Source organism: Protopterus annectens, chromosome 2.part2 (assembly GCF_019279795.1).
Source record: "Protopterus annectens isolate FY-2018-M chromosome 2.part2, PAN1.0, whole genome shotgun sequence".
Taxonomy (NCBI): Eukaryota; Metazoa; Chordata; order Ceratodontiformes; family Protopteridae; genus Protopterus; species Protopterus annectens.
Genome location: NC_056730.1, coordinates 76,645,094 through 76,660,986, shown reverse-complemented (window position 1 = coordinate 76,660,986; position 15,893 = coordinate 76,645,094). Strand labels below are relative to the sequence as shown.

The following is a 15,893-nucleotide window of genomic DNA, read 5'->3' as shown; positions in this document are numbered from 1 at the left end:
TAATAAAAGGCTCCAAAACTCTCCTTGAAGTTATAGCCAAGAGGAAGGCAGTCTTCCAAGAGAGAAACTTTAAATCTGCAATGGCAGCTGGCTCAAAAGGAGGAAGAGTGAGTTTCTCTACAACAAAATTAAGATCCCAGGGCTAGAGTAGGAGCCCTTCTGTGAGGTTTAAAGTTGCAAGCACCTCAGAAACATTTTCACCAGGGGATGAGAGAAAATGGGTTGTTCCAAGAGAACAATGAACAGAAATGGCTGAAGCATGGAGCTCGATAAGAAAAAGAAAGACCACCCTGAAACAATTCAGCCAGGTATGCCAAGATCAGAGGAAGATTCCCCTCTAGCCTGCATCCAATGAGAGAACCTTTCCCATTTGCCAGTGTAGAACTTTCTAGTGCTAGGCCTCCTGGCCTCCCTCAGCGCATCAACCACCTGCTGGGAAAGGGAAGATAAGGAAGGAGTTATACTATGAGCCATGCTGCCAAATGAAGGGATTTAAGATGAGGATGCAGAATGATTCCCCCTTCCTGAACCAAAAGATGTGGCTTCAGAGGAAGCTGCCAAGGAGGAAATTGGGAGAGACTGCAAAGCAGTAGATACCAATGCTGTCTGGGCCAGTCTGGAGCTATGAGAATAGTCTTTGGTCGTTCATCCTTTATCTTCAACACCACTCTGGGTGGAAGAAGGAAGGCGTAAATTGATAGCAACGTCCAAGGGAAGGACAGAGAATCCACTCACCAGGCTCTGCTGTGATGCTGTCTGGTGCAAGAGAGGAAGAAGATGATTGTCCAGGGAGGAGAAGAGATCCATCTGAGGCACACCCCCAACGTTGAATGATGCTGCAAAAAACTGCTCTTCACCTGCCACTCGTGAAGATTCAGGGTTTGCCAGCTCAACTGGTCTGCCAAAACACTGACCCTTCCTGGAAGGAACTGAGCTAGGGGATGCAGGGCCAGGGATGCTGCCATGGACCAAAGATTCATGCTTCGTCTGCACAGGGGGCAAGAGGGGGTCCCCCCCCCCGTTTGTTGATGTACCACATGAGCTGTAGTGTCTGTTCTGACAAGTAAGGTCCCCGGAGAAAGGTGCTTGAAAGCTAGTAAGGCCTGCTGAAAGTACAGTTTTGTACCTACCATAAATGTAGATGTTAGGCTGCAGTCATAACAGATGGGTTTTTCCTGCAGTCAGGCGGGTCCTCGGTCGGCCGAATTCCAAAGTCTAGGTCCGGCGTCTGTTGTCGTCGCTTCTTCCCTGACGTCAGTGCGACACGGGTATAAAAGAACCAGCCAACGCCATTTTCTTCAGTTTTTCTTGCCCCAGATGTCAGGTGCCCCCAGAAGGAAGGCAATACATAAATTTATGTAATAATGCAATGCAGTGTAATCAAAAAACAGTAGTTGCAAGCAAATACACCATAAAAGAATACCCCAATCAGGTTGTATGAGGAGGTGTTAGCCATTAGGCCTGTTCTAGAGGGGAAGGAGGGAGGGAAACCTGGACTGCAGCTGTATTAGCACTCTAACATCTACATTTATGGTAGGTACAAAACTGTACTTTGTTCATCGTGCATACAGCTGCAGTCATAACAGATGGGTAGAATACCAAAGCTAAAGAAGGGGTGGTAGGCACTAGGTGGAACTAGGAGGAGCCAGGATGCCCTGCAAACCTGCAGTGGCAAAACCTGCTCTAGATTTGGAGTATAAAGGCAGGTGATAGTGCTTGGAGAAAGTATGCACAGAACTCCAAGTGGCAGCTTCCAAAATATCTTTGGTAGGAACCCCCCTGAGGAAAGCTGCAGAGGTAGCTGTGGCCCTTGTGGAGTGAGACCTGATGCCTGCAAGTACAGTTTTACCATTAAGAGAGTAACAAAAGCGTATGCAGTGGGCTATCCATTTTGAGATTGTCTGTTTGGAAATAGGCTTCCCTTGAGCCCCTGTAGCATAGGACACAAAGAGTTGCTCTGATTTTCTGAAAGGCTTTGTTCTGTCCAAATAATAATGTAGTTGTCTGTGAATGTCACAGGAATGTAGTAGTCTTCCCCCTTTGTTTTGAGGATTGGGGTAAAAGGTAGGCAAGTGGATAACCTGATTCAAGGCTACCCTGGATACTACCTTTGGCATAAAGGAAGGATTGGTCCGTAAGGAAACTCTGTCCTGATGGAAAATGATGAAAGGCTGCACAGCCATGAGGGCTTGCAGTTCCGAAACCCTGCGAGCTGAGGTGATAGCCAGCAGGAAGGCTGTTTTCCAGGACAAATATTGCAGTTCTGTTGAGGCAGCTGGCTCAAAAGGAGGCAAAGTCAGTTTTTCTAGAATGAAATTGACATCCCAAGCAGGCACTGGTTGTTTCCTTGGGGGGTTTATATTCCTAGCCCCTCTGAGGAACTGCCTTAAGAGGGGGTGAGAGAATAAAGGAGGATCAGTGTTGTATTCTGCAGAAATGGCTGAGACGTTCTCTTCCATCAAAATTCATGCAAGTCCACTGCTTAGCATCTCAGCTAGGTACTGTAATATTTGAGGTAAATTCAGTATTCCAGGGTTCTGGCCCTTTTTCTCATTCCAAGCACAAAACTGTTTCCATTTGGCAGAGTAGGCTTTTCTATTAGAAGGTCTTCTGGCCTCCAAAATGACATCCTGTACCTCCTTGGAGAGTAGGGTCTGTTGTGATTTTAAGGAATCTTCCATGCGGCTAGATTGAGTGTTTTCAGCTGACTATGAAGAGTTTTGAAGCTGTGCAGAGTCAGTAGAAGAGGCATTAGAGGTAGGATCCGGCTCCACAGGAGTGGGTACCAGTGTTGTCTTGGCCAGTCTGGAGCGATGAGAATCATCTTTGGTCTGTCTGCTCTGGTTTTTAAATAGAACTCTGGGCAGCAGAGGAAGAGGTGGAAAGGCAAACTGTCATTGTTGTACAACTGAATGAGTGCGTCCACTTTCCAGGCCTGTGGATGAAAGGTCCTTGAGCAGAATTTTGCCAAATGGTGATTTCTGTGGGAGACAGAGATCTATGTCTGGCCTTCCCCATGCTTGAATTATCTTTGAAAAAACTTGAGGATGCAACTTCCATTCGTGTGGATCTCTCATATTTCTGCTTAGGTTGTCTGCCAGCGTGTTTTCCTTGCCTGGCAGGAACTGTGCTTGAAGCTCGATTTGCAATTCTAGAGCCATGTTCCAAAGAGACATGGCTAGCCTGCACAGGGATTATGAGTTGGTTCCTCCCTGTTTGCTTATGTACCACATTACTGTGGTGTTGTCTGTCCTTATCAATAGCTGGCCTGGATGCAGCTGGTCTTTGAAAGCTATAATAGCATTTATTACTGCTAGCATTTCCTTTTGACTGATGTGTAGGTGCTTTTCCTTTTGGGACCATCTGCCCTGAATGCACCGATCTGTCATGTGTGCCCCCCAGGCGTAATCTGAGGAGTCTGTTGCGATGGTTTGACTTGCAGAATGGGAGACCTGCGTTTGTTTGGCATGCTTGAGCCCACCACAGAAATTCCTTTTGAAGACATGGAATTAGTGGTATTATTGTTTCCAAGCTGGGGCTGTGTTGAGACCATAGGTTTTTCAGGTACTATTGAAGTTTCCTCATATGCAGCTTTGCACATGGGATTAGTAGGATGCAATATGCCATGAATCCCAGAGCCTGCAGGATTTTCCTTGCAGTCAGCCTGGTGAAAGTTGCCAGTTTTCTGGAGTATTGAGCTAGTTGCCCTTGTTTCTCTGGCGTGAGGTAGGCCACCTGGGTGTTTGTATCCAAGTTGGCACCCAGGAAAATTATTGTTTGAGAGGGTATTAGCCTTGATTTCTTTTTGTTGACCGTGTATCCCAGGGAATTCAACAACCTTATTGCAAAAGCCAGATGTTTCAGAAGTACGCGCTTGCTGTCCGCTTGGATCAGGCAGTCGTCCAAATATGGGTATATTTGTATCCCTTGCAGTCTGCAGTAGGCAATTACTGATGTCAAGCATTTCGTGAACACTTTGGGCGCAGTAGATAAGCCAAAGGGCAATGCAGAGAATTGATAATGTGTTGAACCTGCAAGAAATCTGAGGTATCTTCTGCAATCTTGTCTGATTGGGACATTCAGGTATGCCTCCTTGAGGTCCAATGTTACCAGCCAAGACTCCTTGACCAGCATGGGAAGCTGCTGCTGTAATGTGAGCATCTTGAATTTTGGCACGAGTAAAAATGGGTTTAGGATGGATAGGTCCAAACTAGGTCTCCAATCTTTGCCCTTCCTTGGTACCAGGAATAGTCTGGAATAAAAACCTTGACCCTGTTCTTGTGCAGGTACCTCTTGAATAGCTTTCATGTCCATGAGATCTGAAATTTGTTTTTGTGCCTCTGCCCTTTGATTGTGTGGCAGGTTTGGCATGCCTCAATTTTGGAAGGGTGTGAAAGTGGAATCTGTAGCCTCTGTCTATAATGTCCAGGATCCATTTGTCTTGTGACAATATGGCAATTTTTTGAAAATAATGCCAGTTTTCCGCCTAAAGGTGCTGCCATTTGAGCCTTGCTTGGCATGCAAAAAGTCATTGGTTCTGCTTTCTGAATGGCTGTGAACTATCCTCACTACCTCTTTGGGTAGGTGCTTGCCATTGTCTGCCTCTAAACGATCCTTGAGATTGCCCTCAACCCCTCGGGTGCCTGTATCTACCTCTTTGGGGTCTGTCCGTGGCTGGAAAGGACCAATTTTTTAAAGGCCAATTTCTACTGAAAAGTGGAGGTTGCACCTGTAGGAAATCTCACTGTTTGCATTGATTTTGCCTTTTCCTCCATTTTCTTTAATACCTCCTCAGCTTTAACACCAAACAATACATCTTTTTGCAGAGGTGCATCCAGTAATTTAGCTTTGACATGATCTGGTAAGGTTTGCTCTTTGAGCCAAGCATATCTACATATGACTGATCCTGTAACAGCAGCTCTACTTGAGGCCTCTAAAGCATCAAAACCACATTGCAAGGTATGTTTACCTACTTGTTCTGCATTATGTATCAAATCCTGCAACTCCTTCAAATCTGGTTGTTCAGGTTGGGACATTTTGCTTCTCAACTGTGATAACAGAAACTGTTGGTACTTTAACATATGGAACTGGCAGTTTAACGCCCTCATGGATAAGGTTGGCCGAGGTGTATACCATTTTCCCCCACCTTTCTAAAGCTCTGGAATCGCTCTCTGAAGGTAAAGGATTTTTAGCAGTGGAGGCCTTAATTCCCTTGGGGCCCTGTGAGATAGTTTCTGGGTCAGCCGCATGGCTTTTGTATAGGAATTGGTGCGAGTCAGGAACCCGGTAATACCAGTCAGGCTCGACTGGGGCTGGAGGTAGAGAGTCCGGGTTAAGGCAGGACTCTGAATACACATCATCAAGGATATCTAAGACAGGGGGTATAGCCAGAGGCCTATGCTGAGGGAGCAAGAGAAAATCCCTAAGCCTTTTTTTGGAGTCAGAGTACTCTTGACCTTCCCAGTGGAAGTGTTCCCTCAAGGTATGCAAGGTTTCCCCAAAAGAGTAATCCTCGGGGGGGGGGGGGGTTGCAGAGGGAATGGACTCCTCTGCATCAGAATCTTCAAAAGGAGAGTATGAATGTTCCTGGTCATCAGAAAGTTCTGAAATAATGGAAGCCTGGTCCGAGGAGGGGGATTCTTCCTCCACTCTGGTCCTTTTTTCCGGGGGGGGGGGGGGTTGAGAACCCCTGATTAGAGAAATTAAGTCCTCTGCCATTTTGAGCATCTGCTTTTTAGGCATGGGGCCTTGAGAAGGGCTCTGTGGGGTTTGTGTTTTAGAATGCAAGGCTGTCTTAGACTTGGTGAAAGCCTTGATGGAAAAAGAGGAAGGCCTGAAGACACCTTGAGAGGAGGCAGATCTGTCTAAACTCTGAGTTTCATCACCAAGAGTGGCTTTGGAATCTGTAGTCGGGGTGTGGGCCGAAGAGCCTGCGACCTCTGGTACAGAAGACACCGACAATGAAGTGTCGGCGGTAGTCAGGGGCTGCGTAGGCGCCTCGCTGAGAACCAGACCACCTGTAGTCTGCTTTGGCGTGGTGTCGGTAGAGGCCGCAGACCTAGTGTGCCGGTCCTTATCTTTGCGTCTTTTAGTCAAAACTGGAGTCAGAGTATCAGACGACATTATGTAGTTAAATTTTTTGCCAAAAAAGTGCTGGGCGAACTCAGCCCGACGCTTAATGGAGCATTTGTTGAATGTAGCACAAAAGCGACAGGCAAAGACGTTGTGGTCTGAGCCTAAGCAAGGAATGCAGAGGGAATGAAAATCTTTATGCGGTATTTGCTTCCCACATGAAATATAATTAACTTTGTCCGACATCGGTCTGAGGCAAGAAAAGTTTCCCCAACGGGGTACTTAGCTTTCAAGAAGACTTCGGTTGCAGATATTCGTAATCTCAGGAGCTGGCCGACCGGCACTTGCTAACTGCTTCTGCTTCGGGTACCGTGCGGCAAGAAAGACTGAAGAAAATGGCGTCGGCTGGTTCTTTTATACCCCTGTCGCACTGACGTCAGGGAAGAAGCAACAACCGACGCCGGACCTAGACTTTGGAATTTGGCCGACCGAGGACCCGCCTGACGGCAGGAAAACCCATCTGTTATGACTGCAGCTGTATGCACGATGAACATCTGCAATCAGCTCAATTAGATTTATGTGCAGGTGCATCTGCTGGGCGTTCCATCATCCCTGTATGCATCTGCCATCCAGGTTTGATTCCCAGGCATAGTCCGATCGAGTCTGTAGTCAGAACTTGAGTGGCAGGTGTCTGAAAGGGCAAGCCCTTGTTTTGTAGACAGGCTGTTGCCCACCACAGAAACTCAGTCTGCAGAGATGGAAGCAGAGAGTTCATCATATCCAGGTTGTGTGCGTGTTGACACCAAATGTTCTTGAGGTACCACTGCAATTTCCTCATATGGAATCATGAGAATACAAGATGCCATGAATCCCAGAGTTTGCAGGCATTTCCTTGCAGGGAGCTGGGACAGGCTTGCCAAGTCCTTGAAGTAAACTGAAAGATGTCTGCTTCTCCTGGGTGAGATGCATTATCTGGGTGGCTGTGTTCAGACTCACTCCCACGAATGTTATCTTCTTGGATGGTACCATTTTCGATTTTACCTCGTTGACTGTATCCCAGGGAAGAGAGAAGAGTCTTTACGAATTCCAGATCCTTTAGTAGCTGCTCCTGAGAACTTGCATGAAAACAGTTGTCCAAGTATGGGTATAAATCTGAATTTTCTTCTGCCCGCAAAAAGCAATGACTAGGACCAGGCACTCTTTGGAGAGACTGGGAGCAGTAGACAAGCCAAAGGGTGGCGCAGAGATTTGATAATGTTGCTTGCCCACTCAGAGATACTGCCTTCAACTTTGCCTGATAGGAATGTGCAGGTAAGCCTCCGAGATCCAAGGCTACCCAGCCAGGAATCCTTTTCTAGCATTGGTAGCAACTGATGCAAAGTGAGCATTTTGAACTTTGGAATCACTAGAAAAGAGTTCAGAATGGAAAGATCTACAATCGGACACCAGGTGCCTTCTTTTTTAGGAACTAGGAAAAGCCTGGAATAAAAACCCTGGCCTACGTGCCGAGCAGGGACTGCCTCTATTGCTCCCAGATGAAACTAAGACAAAAATTGTTTTCCTACTTCTGCCTTTTGGTTTGGAGGAACATCTGGGAATCCCTTGGGAGCTGGAAAGATGCGGAAAGAAAACTTGTGCGCCAGGGACACCGTTCTGAGCACCCATTTGTCATTCGTGATAGAGGCCCAGACATCTGAAAAAAAGGTAAACCTTCCCTCTAAAGGACTCTCCAGGCAAGCAAGAACAGGCAGAAGTTGCAAAAGGTCATTGAGAGTGTTTTGACTGAGATGCAGGCTTAGAGCTTACCCAGCCTTAGAAGTGGAAGCCTGCCATCACCTAGACCTTTGAGAGATAGCGGTTTGTCCCCTAGAAGATTTGTAACCCCCCCTAGTCCTGGAACGGTTCTGTCTGCTGGTATCAGGAAATGTCCAACTCCTGGAATGGTAATGCCTGCAAAAGCGTGGGGATTGAACTTGCAGAAAATCTTTTAACAGTTTGCATGGACTTGGCCTTATCCTCAATCTTAAGCACCTCCTCAACTTTGCTGCCAAAAGAAATGTCTTTATGCAAAGGTACATCCAAAAGCTTAGCCTTGACAAATTTTGGAAGAGGCTGTTCTGAGCTAAGTGTGCCTTCTAATAACAGATCCAGTAGCCATAGCTACTGGAGGCCTCAAGGATGTCAAAACCACAATGCAAGGAATGCTTACTGACCAGAGTGGCTGAAATAAACAAATCCTGCACAGCTTTACTCTGCCAAAAAAAAGAGGTACACTTGCAATCTTAGACTTAATAGCCTCCAAGGTGTGCTGTTGGTACTTCAGCATATGAAAAAGGCAATTGGTGGCCTTAATAGCCAGGGTGGCAGAGGTATAAACTTGTTCCACCTATCAAGGTTTCTAGATTCCCTGTCCAAAGGGACAGGATTCCTGTTAAGTGGCTTTCACTCCTTTAGGGCCCTGAGAAAACCTCTGGATCCACCAACAGGTTCCTGAAAAGAAATAGATGAGAATCAGGGTCTCTGTAGCACCTGCAGGTTTCCTGGGAGCAGGGGGGACCAAGTTAGGAGACCAGGAATTTTCCAGAAAAAACAACTTCCAACACAGGGGGAATAGCCAGAGGCTTATGTTGAGGTAGATCCAAAAACTCCTTAATCCGTTTCTTAGATTTGGGATAATCCTGGTTTTCTTATTTAAAATGTTCCCCAAGGGTATTTAAAGTGTCACCAAAAGAGAAATAGTCAGAAGGAGAGGCCGAAGTAATGGACTCTTCTGCATCTGAATCCTGAAAGGGAGTAAAAGCTTGCGACAATTCCTCATCAGCAGAAATGCTGGAAAAATCCGATCCTGAACAGGACAAAACCTCAGGAGAAACATCCCTACTCCTTTTAGGAGGATGAGGCTGAGAACCCCTAAGAGAGTTAACAAATTAGCAATTTTGACAATTTGGGATTGAGTGGAACCAGAAGGAACTACAGCCAGCCTTTTCACAGGCTTACAAATGGAAGGCTTACCTGCCACACTGAAGGACTTGGGAGGCCTGGCAACCGCCAAAGGAACAGCAGGAGTGGAAGAAAGAAGTTTGCTGTCTAAGCATAAAGCCGAGGCCTCTGACCCCCAAGTCAGCTTAGCAGTACCGGCCCCAGCAGAAAATGCGACCAGCGACAGGTTGGAAAACAAACTGGAGGCCGAATGACTAAGGGACTCTGACTCAATCAAGGCCTACATTTGTACATCTACGGACTGCAAAACTGTCTCACTGGCTCCGGCCTGCCTGACAACCAACTTAACCTCATCAGAGGACTTAGTTTTCTGAGGCTTGTCTCGGTCCTTGTCCTTAAGCTTTTTCGGAGGCTTGTCTCGGTCCTTCTCCTTAAGCTTTTTCGGAATATCCAAAGCCTGAAAACTGGCTGACACCATAACAAACTTATGCCAAACTCCAAAATGCTTAGCCAAAATCTTAGCCCGACAACTGATAGTACTCTGATTTAAAGGAGACAAAGGTTACAATTGGGAATGTTGTGATCAAGGCCTAAACAGATAATGCAATAGGAATGAAAATCTCTATGGGGAATCTGCTTTCCACAGGTAAGGCAATTAACTTTTTGACATTTGTTAAGGCAAGAAAAGGAGATTCCCAATGGGGTACTTAAGCTGCAGTAGACTTCAACCCTTTGTAGGTCAGAAACCAAGCGTAAACTGCCGAATGGCACTCTTGCCTGAAAAGCTTCTGCTTCAGGCTCCGCGGCAAGGAAGACTGAGGAAGGGGCGTCGGCTGCCTCCTTTTGCATCCGAAGCCCTGACTTCCTTTACAACAGCCAACAGATGCCATTTTTACTTACCTTTGGTATTCTGGCCAACTGAGGGCTACCAGGAGCTGGAAAACCCATTTGTTAGGACTGCAACAGTGAAACACAAACATTATGTAGTTCTGAGGGGCCACAATGCTTGGTTCCTCAGATTGCAAATCTGGTGCAGAAGTTGGCAGCAAGGTAGACATCTGCACCAACAGTTTTAGTATCAAGGATTTAGACTGCACAGATGCACTGCCACAGCACCCTTCAGGGCCAGAGATGAACTTGTGGAGGCACTCTGTTCCAAGGATACTGAAGGAACTGAAGATTTTGATCTTTTCACAGAGGTGTAGAAGGCAGACAGACTTCCCCGAAATTTTTGTGGATAACAATGAAGAGGAAGACTCATTAGTCTTGCTCCTTGCTTTGATAGTTTCGCTGAAAACTGCATCATACTTTTCAAAAAGTATTTTTCCCTTCCACAAGTGCTCTGACTGAAACAATGACATTTTTCTTTTTTTGTTACAGAAATAGAAGAGAACATCTATCGATGGACAAGATTATACCAACGTGCAAATAAAGAAAGAAAGGGAGGGGAGAGGCTCATACAAGATATAAACAGTGGTTAGGGCTTCAAGTGACTAGCAAAAGAAATTACTAGAAAAAATGAAAAACAGAAAAAAATATTTTTAAAAGTTTATTTAGCTGGACAGCTCTGGCAAACGTGTCTGTCAGGAAAGCTGCAAACGAGATCTGAAGTAATTGAGAGGAACACTATAGGGTAAGGGTAAATAAAGCTAGAGCTTTTGGCCAGAGCAAGCTGTAGTAAGTACTGGCAGAATGTGGAGAACTACTTTAATTTCCAGGATACTGAAGTGGAAGTGTTGATTTAAACAAGACACTGACACCTTCGACTATACCGGCTCAGTGAAGTGCCACCATTCTAGGGCAGGCACAGTCACAGTAGTAGAGATAAACGGTATTACCTTAAGGGAATAGACCCATGTTTAAGAACTGGCTGCATCTAGCCACCACTGAAGGTCCTCTGCCTACAGGATATTAAGATTGATTTGATATAATTACCCAACTTTCAACTCTTCACCTCCAAAATTAGAAGCAAAGTAAAAAAAAAAAAATTCCAAAGTAAATGCACCTGAATACAGGCACCTTAATAGCTTCCAGAAAAAGGACTATGTGGATTACCAGATTATATGGTGCATGACTAATCAGTGTCCGACTAATCTACCACATTTGTTTTTCAAAAAGTTAAAATATTAAGGGACTAAAATTATTACCAAACCTAAGGACATGACATATGTGGCAAACACCCTCATGTGAAGTCGGCCATACAGCGCAACAGACAAACCACACAAGTGAGATACAACTGAGACGTCCGATTTCACAGTCACCCAGGCCTGCAGATTCAAGTATCAATGTTGATGGCAGATATGCAGAGCAATGTTAAGGTGACCAGATTGCTGGTAATTCATGTTTGTAGCATATAGGTAGCTAAATGAAACTTTCAAGGCACTACAGTTACACCTAGAGTGGGGAAACTCTGGGCAGTGACTCCATGGAAACGGTGAAAAACAAAACGTACACAAAATAGCAGCTAGCTGCATAGGCATAAAATCTTGCTTCCATCTACCCTTCGATGGGCTGTAACTATGGCTATACATTCAGTGAACACTATGGGGTTTGAGGAGACCAAATACAACAGTATGTAATGGGCAATGACTGGCTTCTAAAAAAAAAAAAAAAACAACCCTTCATGGCTATTCTGACATACAAGTTAGTGCTGTTAGAGGTCAGTGCAGAACATCTGGTCTACTTCTGATAGGTGGCAAAGCAGAAACCACAGTGACCATGCAAAAATGTTATTTGGAAACGGACATTCATTCAAAGTCAATAATCATTGGGGGGGGGGGGTAACCCTTATTCCCACCCATCTTGGAGGGACCTCAAGTCTTCGGGCAAGTTCAAGACATCCTGCCTTGTTCTTTCATTTTTCTCTCCTGACAGATTAGATATTAGCAGTTCAGTCTTGAAATTCACTTCTAGCACTAAAGTACAGAGTCTTGCTGCTACTCAAAATACTGTCTGGCCATTGTTCATCAAGTGTCATGAAGAATTGACTAAACAAGTGTCATTCAAAACTGTATGGCAATGCCAAATATACACTGCCTGAAAAAGTAACTTTTTTAAAATTTCAAAAGCTAAATCAGATCTCCAATGTTCTATTACCTTCAGGTCTGCCAAAAGCACTGAAGCCTCTTCTGCTTCCTGACTGGTCCCTGTCAGGCACATTTCCTATTTAAAAAAAAAAACGATTAACACTAAAAATGTAAATGAAGCATAGTAATGCTTTATTTGAAAGAGCAAATGGAATCATCCAAAAATGTACACTAACTCACTACTGCAAGAAAACGATCCTTCAAATGCATTATCACCAATACTTCCTCTTCCAAATTTGTATGACCCTCCTCCAAACAAACATCTTACCTACACAATACATGCATCTTAACAAAACTGAAACAAAACACTTCGTTATCACACCTGCTGCCAATATCGGATTCACACAACCAAAATCGAGCAAGTTAAATCTAACCGAACATTTACTCTGCAAACACATTTGCATTATCCACTGCATTTTCTTGCATCAGCAGTGTGGGGAACATTATGCAATGAAAAAAATTATGCAGAGAGGCAAAAAGTACCATTTCCCACACTGCCATTTATTCTAGTCCTTTGAGACACATTTCTGAAAGGCACTCAGCATTAAAGTGAATTTTTTTTTTTTTTTTTTTTTTTTTTTTTTAACACCGTTAAAGTCAAAGGCTGGAACTATGGAATATAGCCTGCACGGTTGTCAACTAAGAAGTTGGATTCTTTAAGTTCTGCAGAGAGGATTCCCAAAAAAGTTAACTATTCCTTGGTCAAATCTCTCAGCAGCCTAAAAATGTGCCAGGTAGTTAAGCAACCACAAAGCAAAGATAATTGAAGCAAACATGCACTTCCCTAGTCTGTCCATCACCACTGACTCCCTGGAACTGTCATCTAGTTCCTTCTTTGTGGCCTCCACAATGACCAAAGCATCAACTGAACACCTTTTCCCTAAAACTCTCCACAAGCTGCGCCATTATCCTATCTGGTCTTTGAGGTATGACTTCTATGGAGTCAGGCTCCTTCCATGCCAGCCTAAAGCATGTCCATGAGCTCGTTGGTAGGCAGACACCCCCAGGAAGTAAAGGGTACTGTACCAAACACCTCTAGAATGGATTTCTCCAGTATACCATTGGAGAAAATACAGCCACCTCTGTTTCAGGATTTCTAGGAAGTCTCCAAAAGGAGCATCTTAAGGCGGTGACAGTTGGGACCCTTTGCTGAAATCAGTGTCTTTGGTTAAAGACTCCTGAGGAGATTCTAGCAGCTTCCTCTTGCACATCCTTTTCCAGGATACTTCCTCAGCGGGATGTTCTGTACAAGTCTGAAATGGAAATTAAAATTTCCTTGCAGGGAACCTCGCATTTCAGTACAGAATGCCCCCATGGAGGGCATGAATACCCCAGGTGCTGGGGCACCATGGTGGAATAGGTAGGATCACAGTTGGAAGGTTCCATCACAACTGCCAAGGCACCGAACACCCTCTTCGCAGCCTCAAAGACAAAGTGAGACGGAGCCAGAGGGGCTCTCAGAGAAGCTAGATTTCTGAATCCTCTCTCTCTGATCCATTGCCACTGCCCCCCCCACCCCCCAAGGAGAAAGGTGGAACCTACCTGTCCACTGCCAAAGCACCAAGGTCAGAGACTACTCTGAAAACGTCAGAGTTGAATGCTGCACCCCAGACCTCCAAGAGCTTTCCAAACCTGAAAAGACTGGAGGAAACTGATGTCAGATCTGAAGACTGAGATCCTCAGATCAGAGACAGGCTGATACAGACGACTGGGATCCTGAAAGTTTGTCACCACTTTCAGCTTGGTGTGGGGCTTGAAGCACATGTATATATCTTGACCTAGGAGAGTATAGCTTGCCTTGAAGTATTTTAGTCAGATTTCCCCCTTTGTGATTTCCAGTGTTGGTGTCAGTTCAAATGTGACCGATTTGTGCTCAGTTTTAACTAATGAGTGTCCAGTTGCAGCAGTGCACCTGTTTCACATGATGGTGAGGACCTGATCTACAATGTTTGTTGTTCTTGGGGTGCATACAATTTGCACCAGTTCATTTGAATTCAGAGTGGAGAAACTTTTGTGCCAACGAGTTTGGGCTACAGTAGGCTTCCCAGTTGATGGTGGGATAATTGAAATCCCCCATAAACAGTGTGTTAAGGGAAAATCTGAGCGTCTTCAGTTTGACTAAGTAGTCTTTGTGGGTGTCGTGCCCTATGGAGAAGCATCTATAACTGGCTAGGACTTGAATGGGGTCTTAACCACCGTAACCTGTAATAACTATGGAGTTGTCCAGTCTAACAGCACATGAACTGAATTTATCACTAATACAGATAAAAACAGCACCTCCTTTAGTTTTCATACATTCCTTTAGCAGTCTAAAGGTGTGGAGGGGTACTATGCGGCATTAAACCAGGTTTCTATGACTGCAGACATCAACACCTTAGTGATAGAAGTGCTTCCAGAAAGTGCAGTTTTTGTTTAAACTCCTAGCATTTAGCAGCAGGACCCTTATTTTGTTCCGATTGGTTAATTTCACATCAGTAATGTTATTTGAGACCTTGCCTAAAAAGGCATTATGGGTAGGCAAGAACCTTTGCCCACCAGCCAAAATCCTAGGGGTGTCAGGTGCAAACCATCTCTGGCAAAACAGCGAGCTTTGGTAGACTACTTGCTTCCCAAGCAGATAGGAAACTGGATCCCCTTGGAATGACACCAAAAACTAAGCCAATTATGGATTTCAATCATTTCTGTTTATACTGTATCATTCTAGGGGAGGGTAGCATACTGCTCAAGGCTAAGAACATATCTGTCCGAACACATACTCAGAGCTCAACCATATCTCTTCATATAATCCAGTGAGGTATTTTTTTTTTAGTAAACCTACGTCAAAAAGTGTGAAAATTAAGAGACAAATAAAAGCAGTAACTTTTTTTTTTTTTTTTTTTTTTTTTAAACAGTAGGAAAGAAGAAAGCAGAACACCAACACAAATGGTTATGAAGAACTACGACGAGGTCATAAAGAAAGGGAGACACCAACAATAGTATTTAGCAGTACCAAGTACGAAAGTGATCAGAAAGATAGCAGTAACAGTAGAATAATTACAACACTAAAGATAGTCGAAGAGAAGGGGAGGCAAGGAAATACCAACAATGGTTATGTTAGATACGTATGGGCAAGGGAGGATAAACAGATCTTAAGCCACAAACCGTAAAGACTAAACATTAAAAAGGTAAGCCAAAGAAGAACTTCAATGAAAATTATGAAGAAAAAAAATTTTTACTTATCCAATACTTGGACAGAGACCACATCCATTAGTCCGATCCGACCATAAGCTAATTACCCTACATACCCACATCCTGCCCCCACCCCCATTAAGGGAACCACGGTAAAACATTTCTCCAAAGCCAACTTCATGCTTCTTAAGACAGAAGTGGTGAACTTCATGACACCCATGCAGATGGACAATACAGTTACGACTACTGAATCCTACACAATTGCACTATATAACACTTACAAAAGTGCATGGATCGTGCTATCCCAAACAGAACCAAGATGCTATCCTCCAAAGAAAGGAAGCCAATCTGGTGGTCCCCTGCCATAAACTGTACAACAGAAGGAAGAAACTGTTGCAAAAAGAGTAAAATCCTATGAGTGGATGAGCTCCATGGTCAGCCTCAATAAGAAGCTGCGATCCCTGATAAAATCCTCCAAAGCTAGTTACGAAAACAAAAATCGCCATTGATTCTAAAGACAACCACAAAGCATTCTATAGCTAGGTCAAGAATCTCAATGGCAACACACAGATCTGCTACAAGTTGCAGCACAATTGCACTAAATATACAGACCCAACTGATATTGCC

The 15,893-nt window shown here is 44.5% G+C and overlaps 1 protein-coding gene across 1 annotated transcript in view; it reads right to left on the bottom strand.

Moving 5' to 3' along the window:
* DDX4 (DEAD-box helicase 4) overlaps positions 1-15,893 on the bottom strand; it is a 2,434,953-nt gene that overhangs the window by 2,169,823 nt on the left and 249,237 nt on the right. Inside the window, exon 4 of the mRNA XM_044063758.1 lies at positions 12,109-12,174. Within this exon, the coding sequence (XP_043919693.1) occupies positions 12,109-12,174 (66 nt within the window). The remainder of the gene's footprint in view (positions 1-12,108; positions 12,175-15,893) is intronic.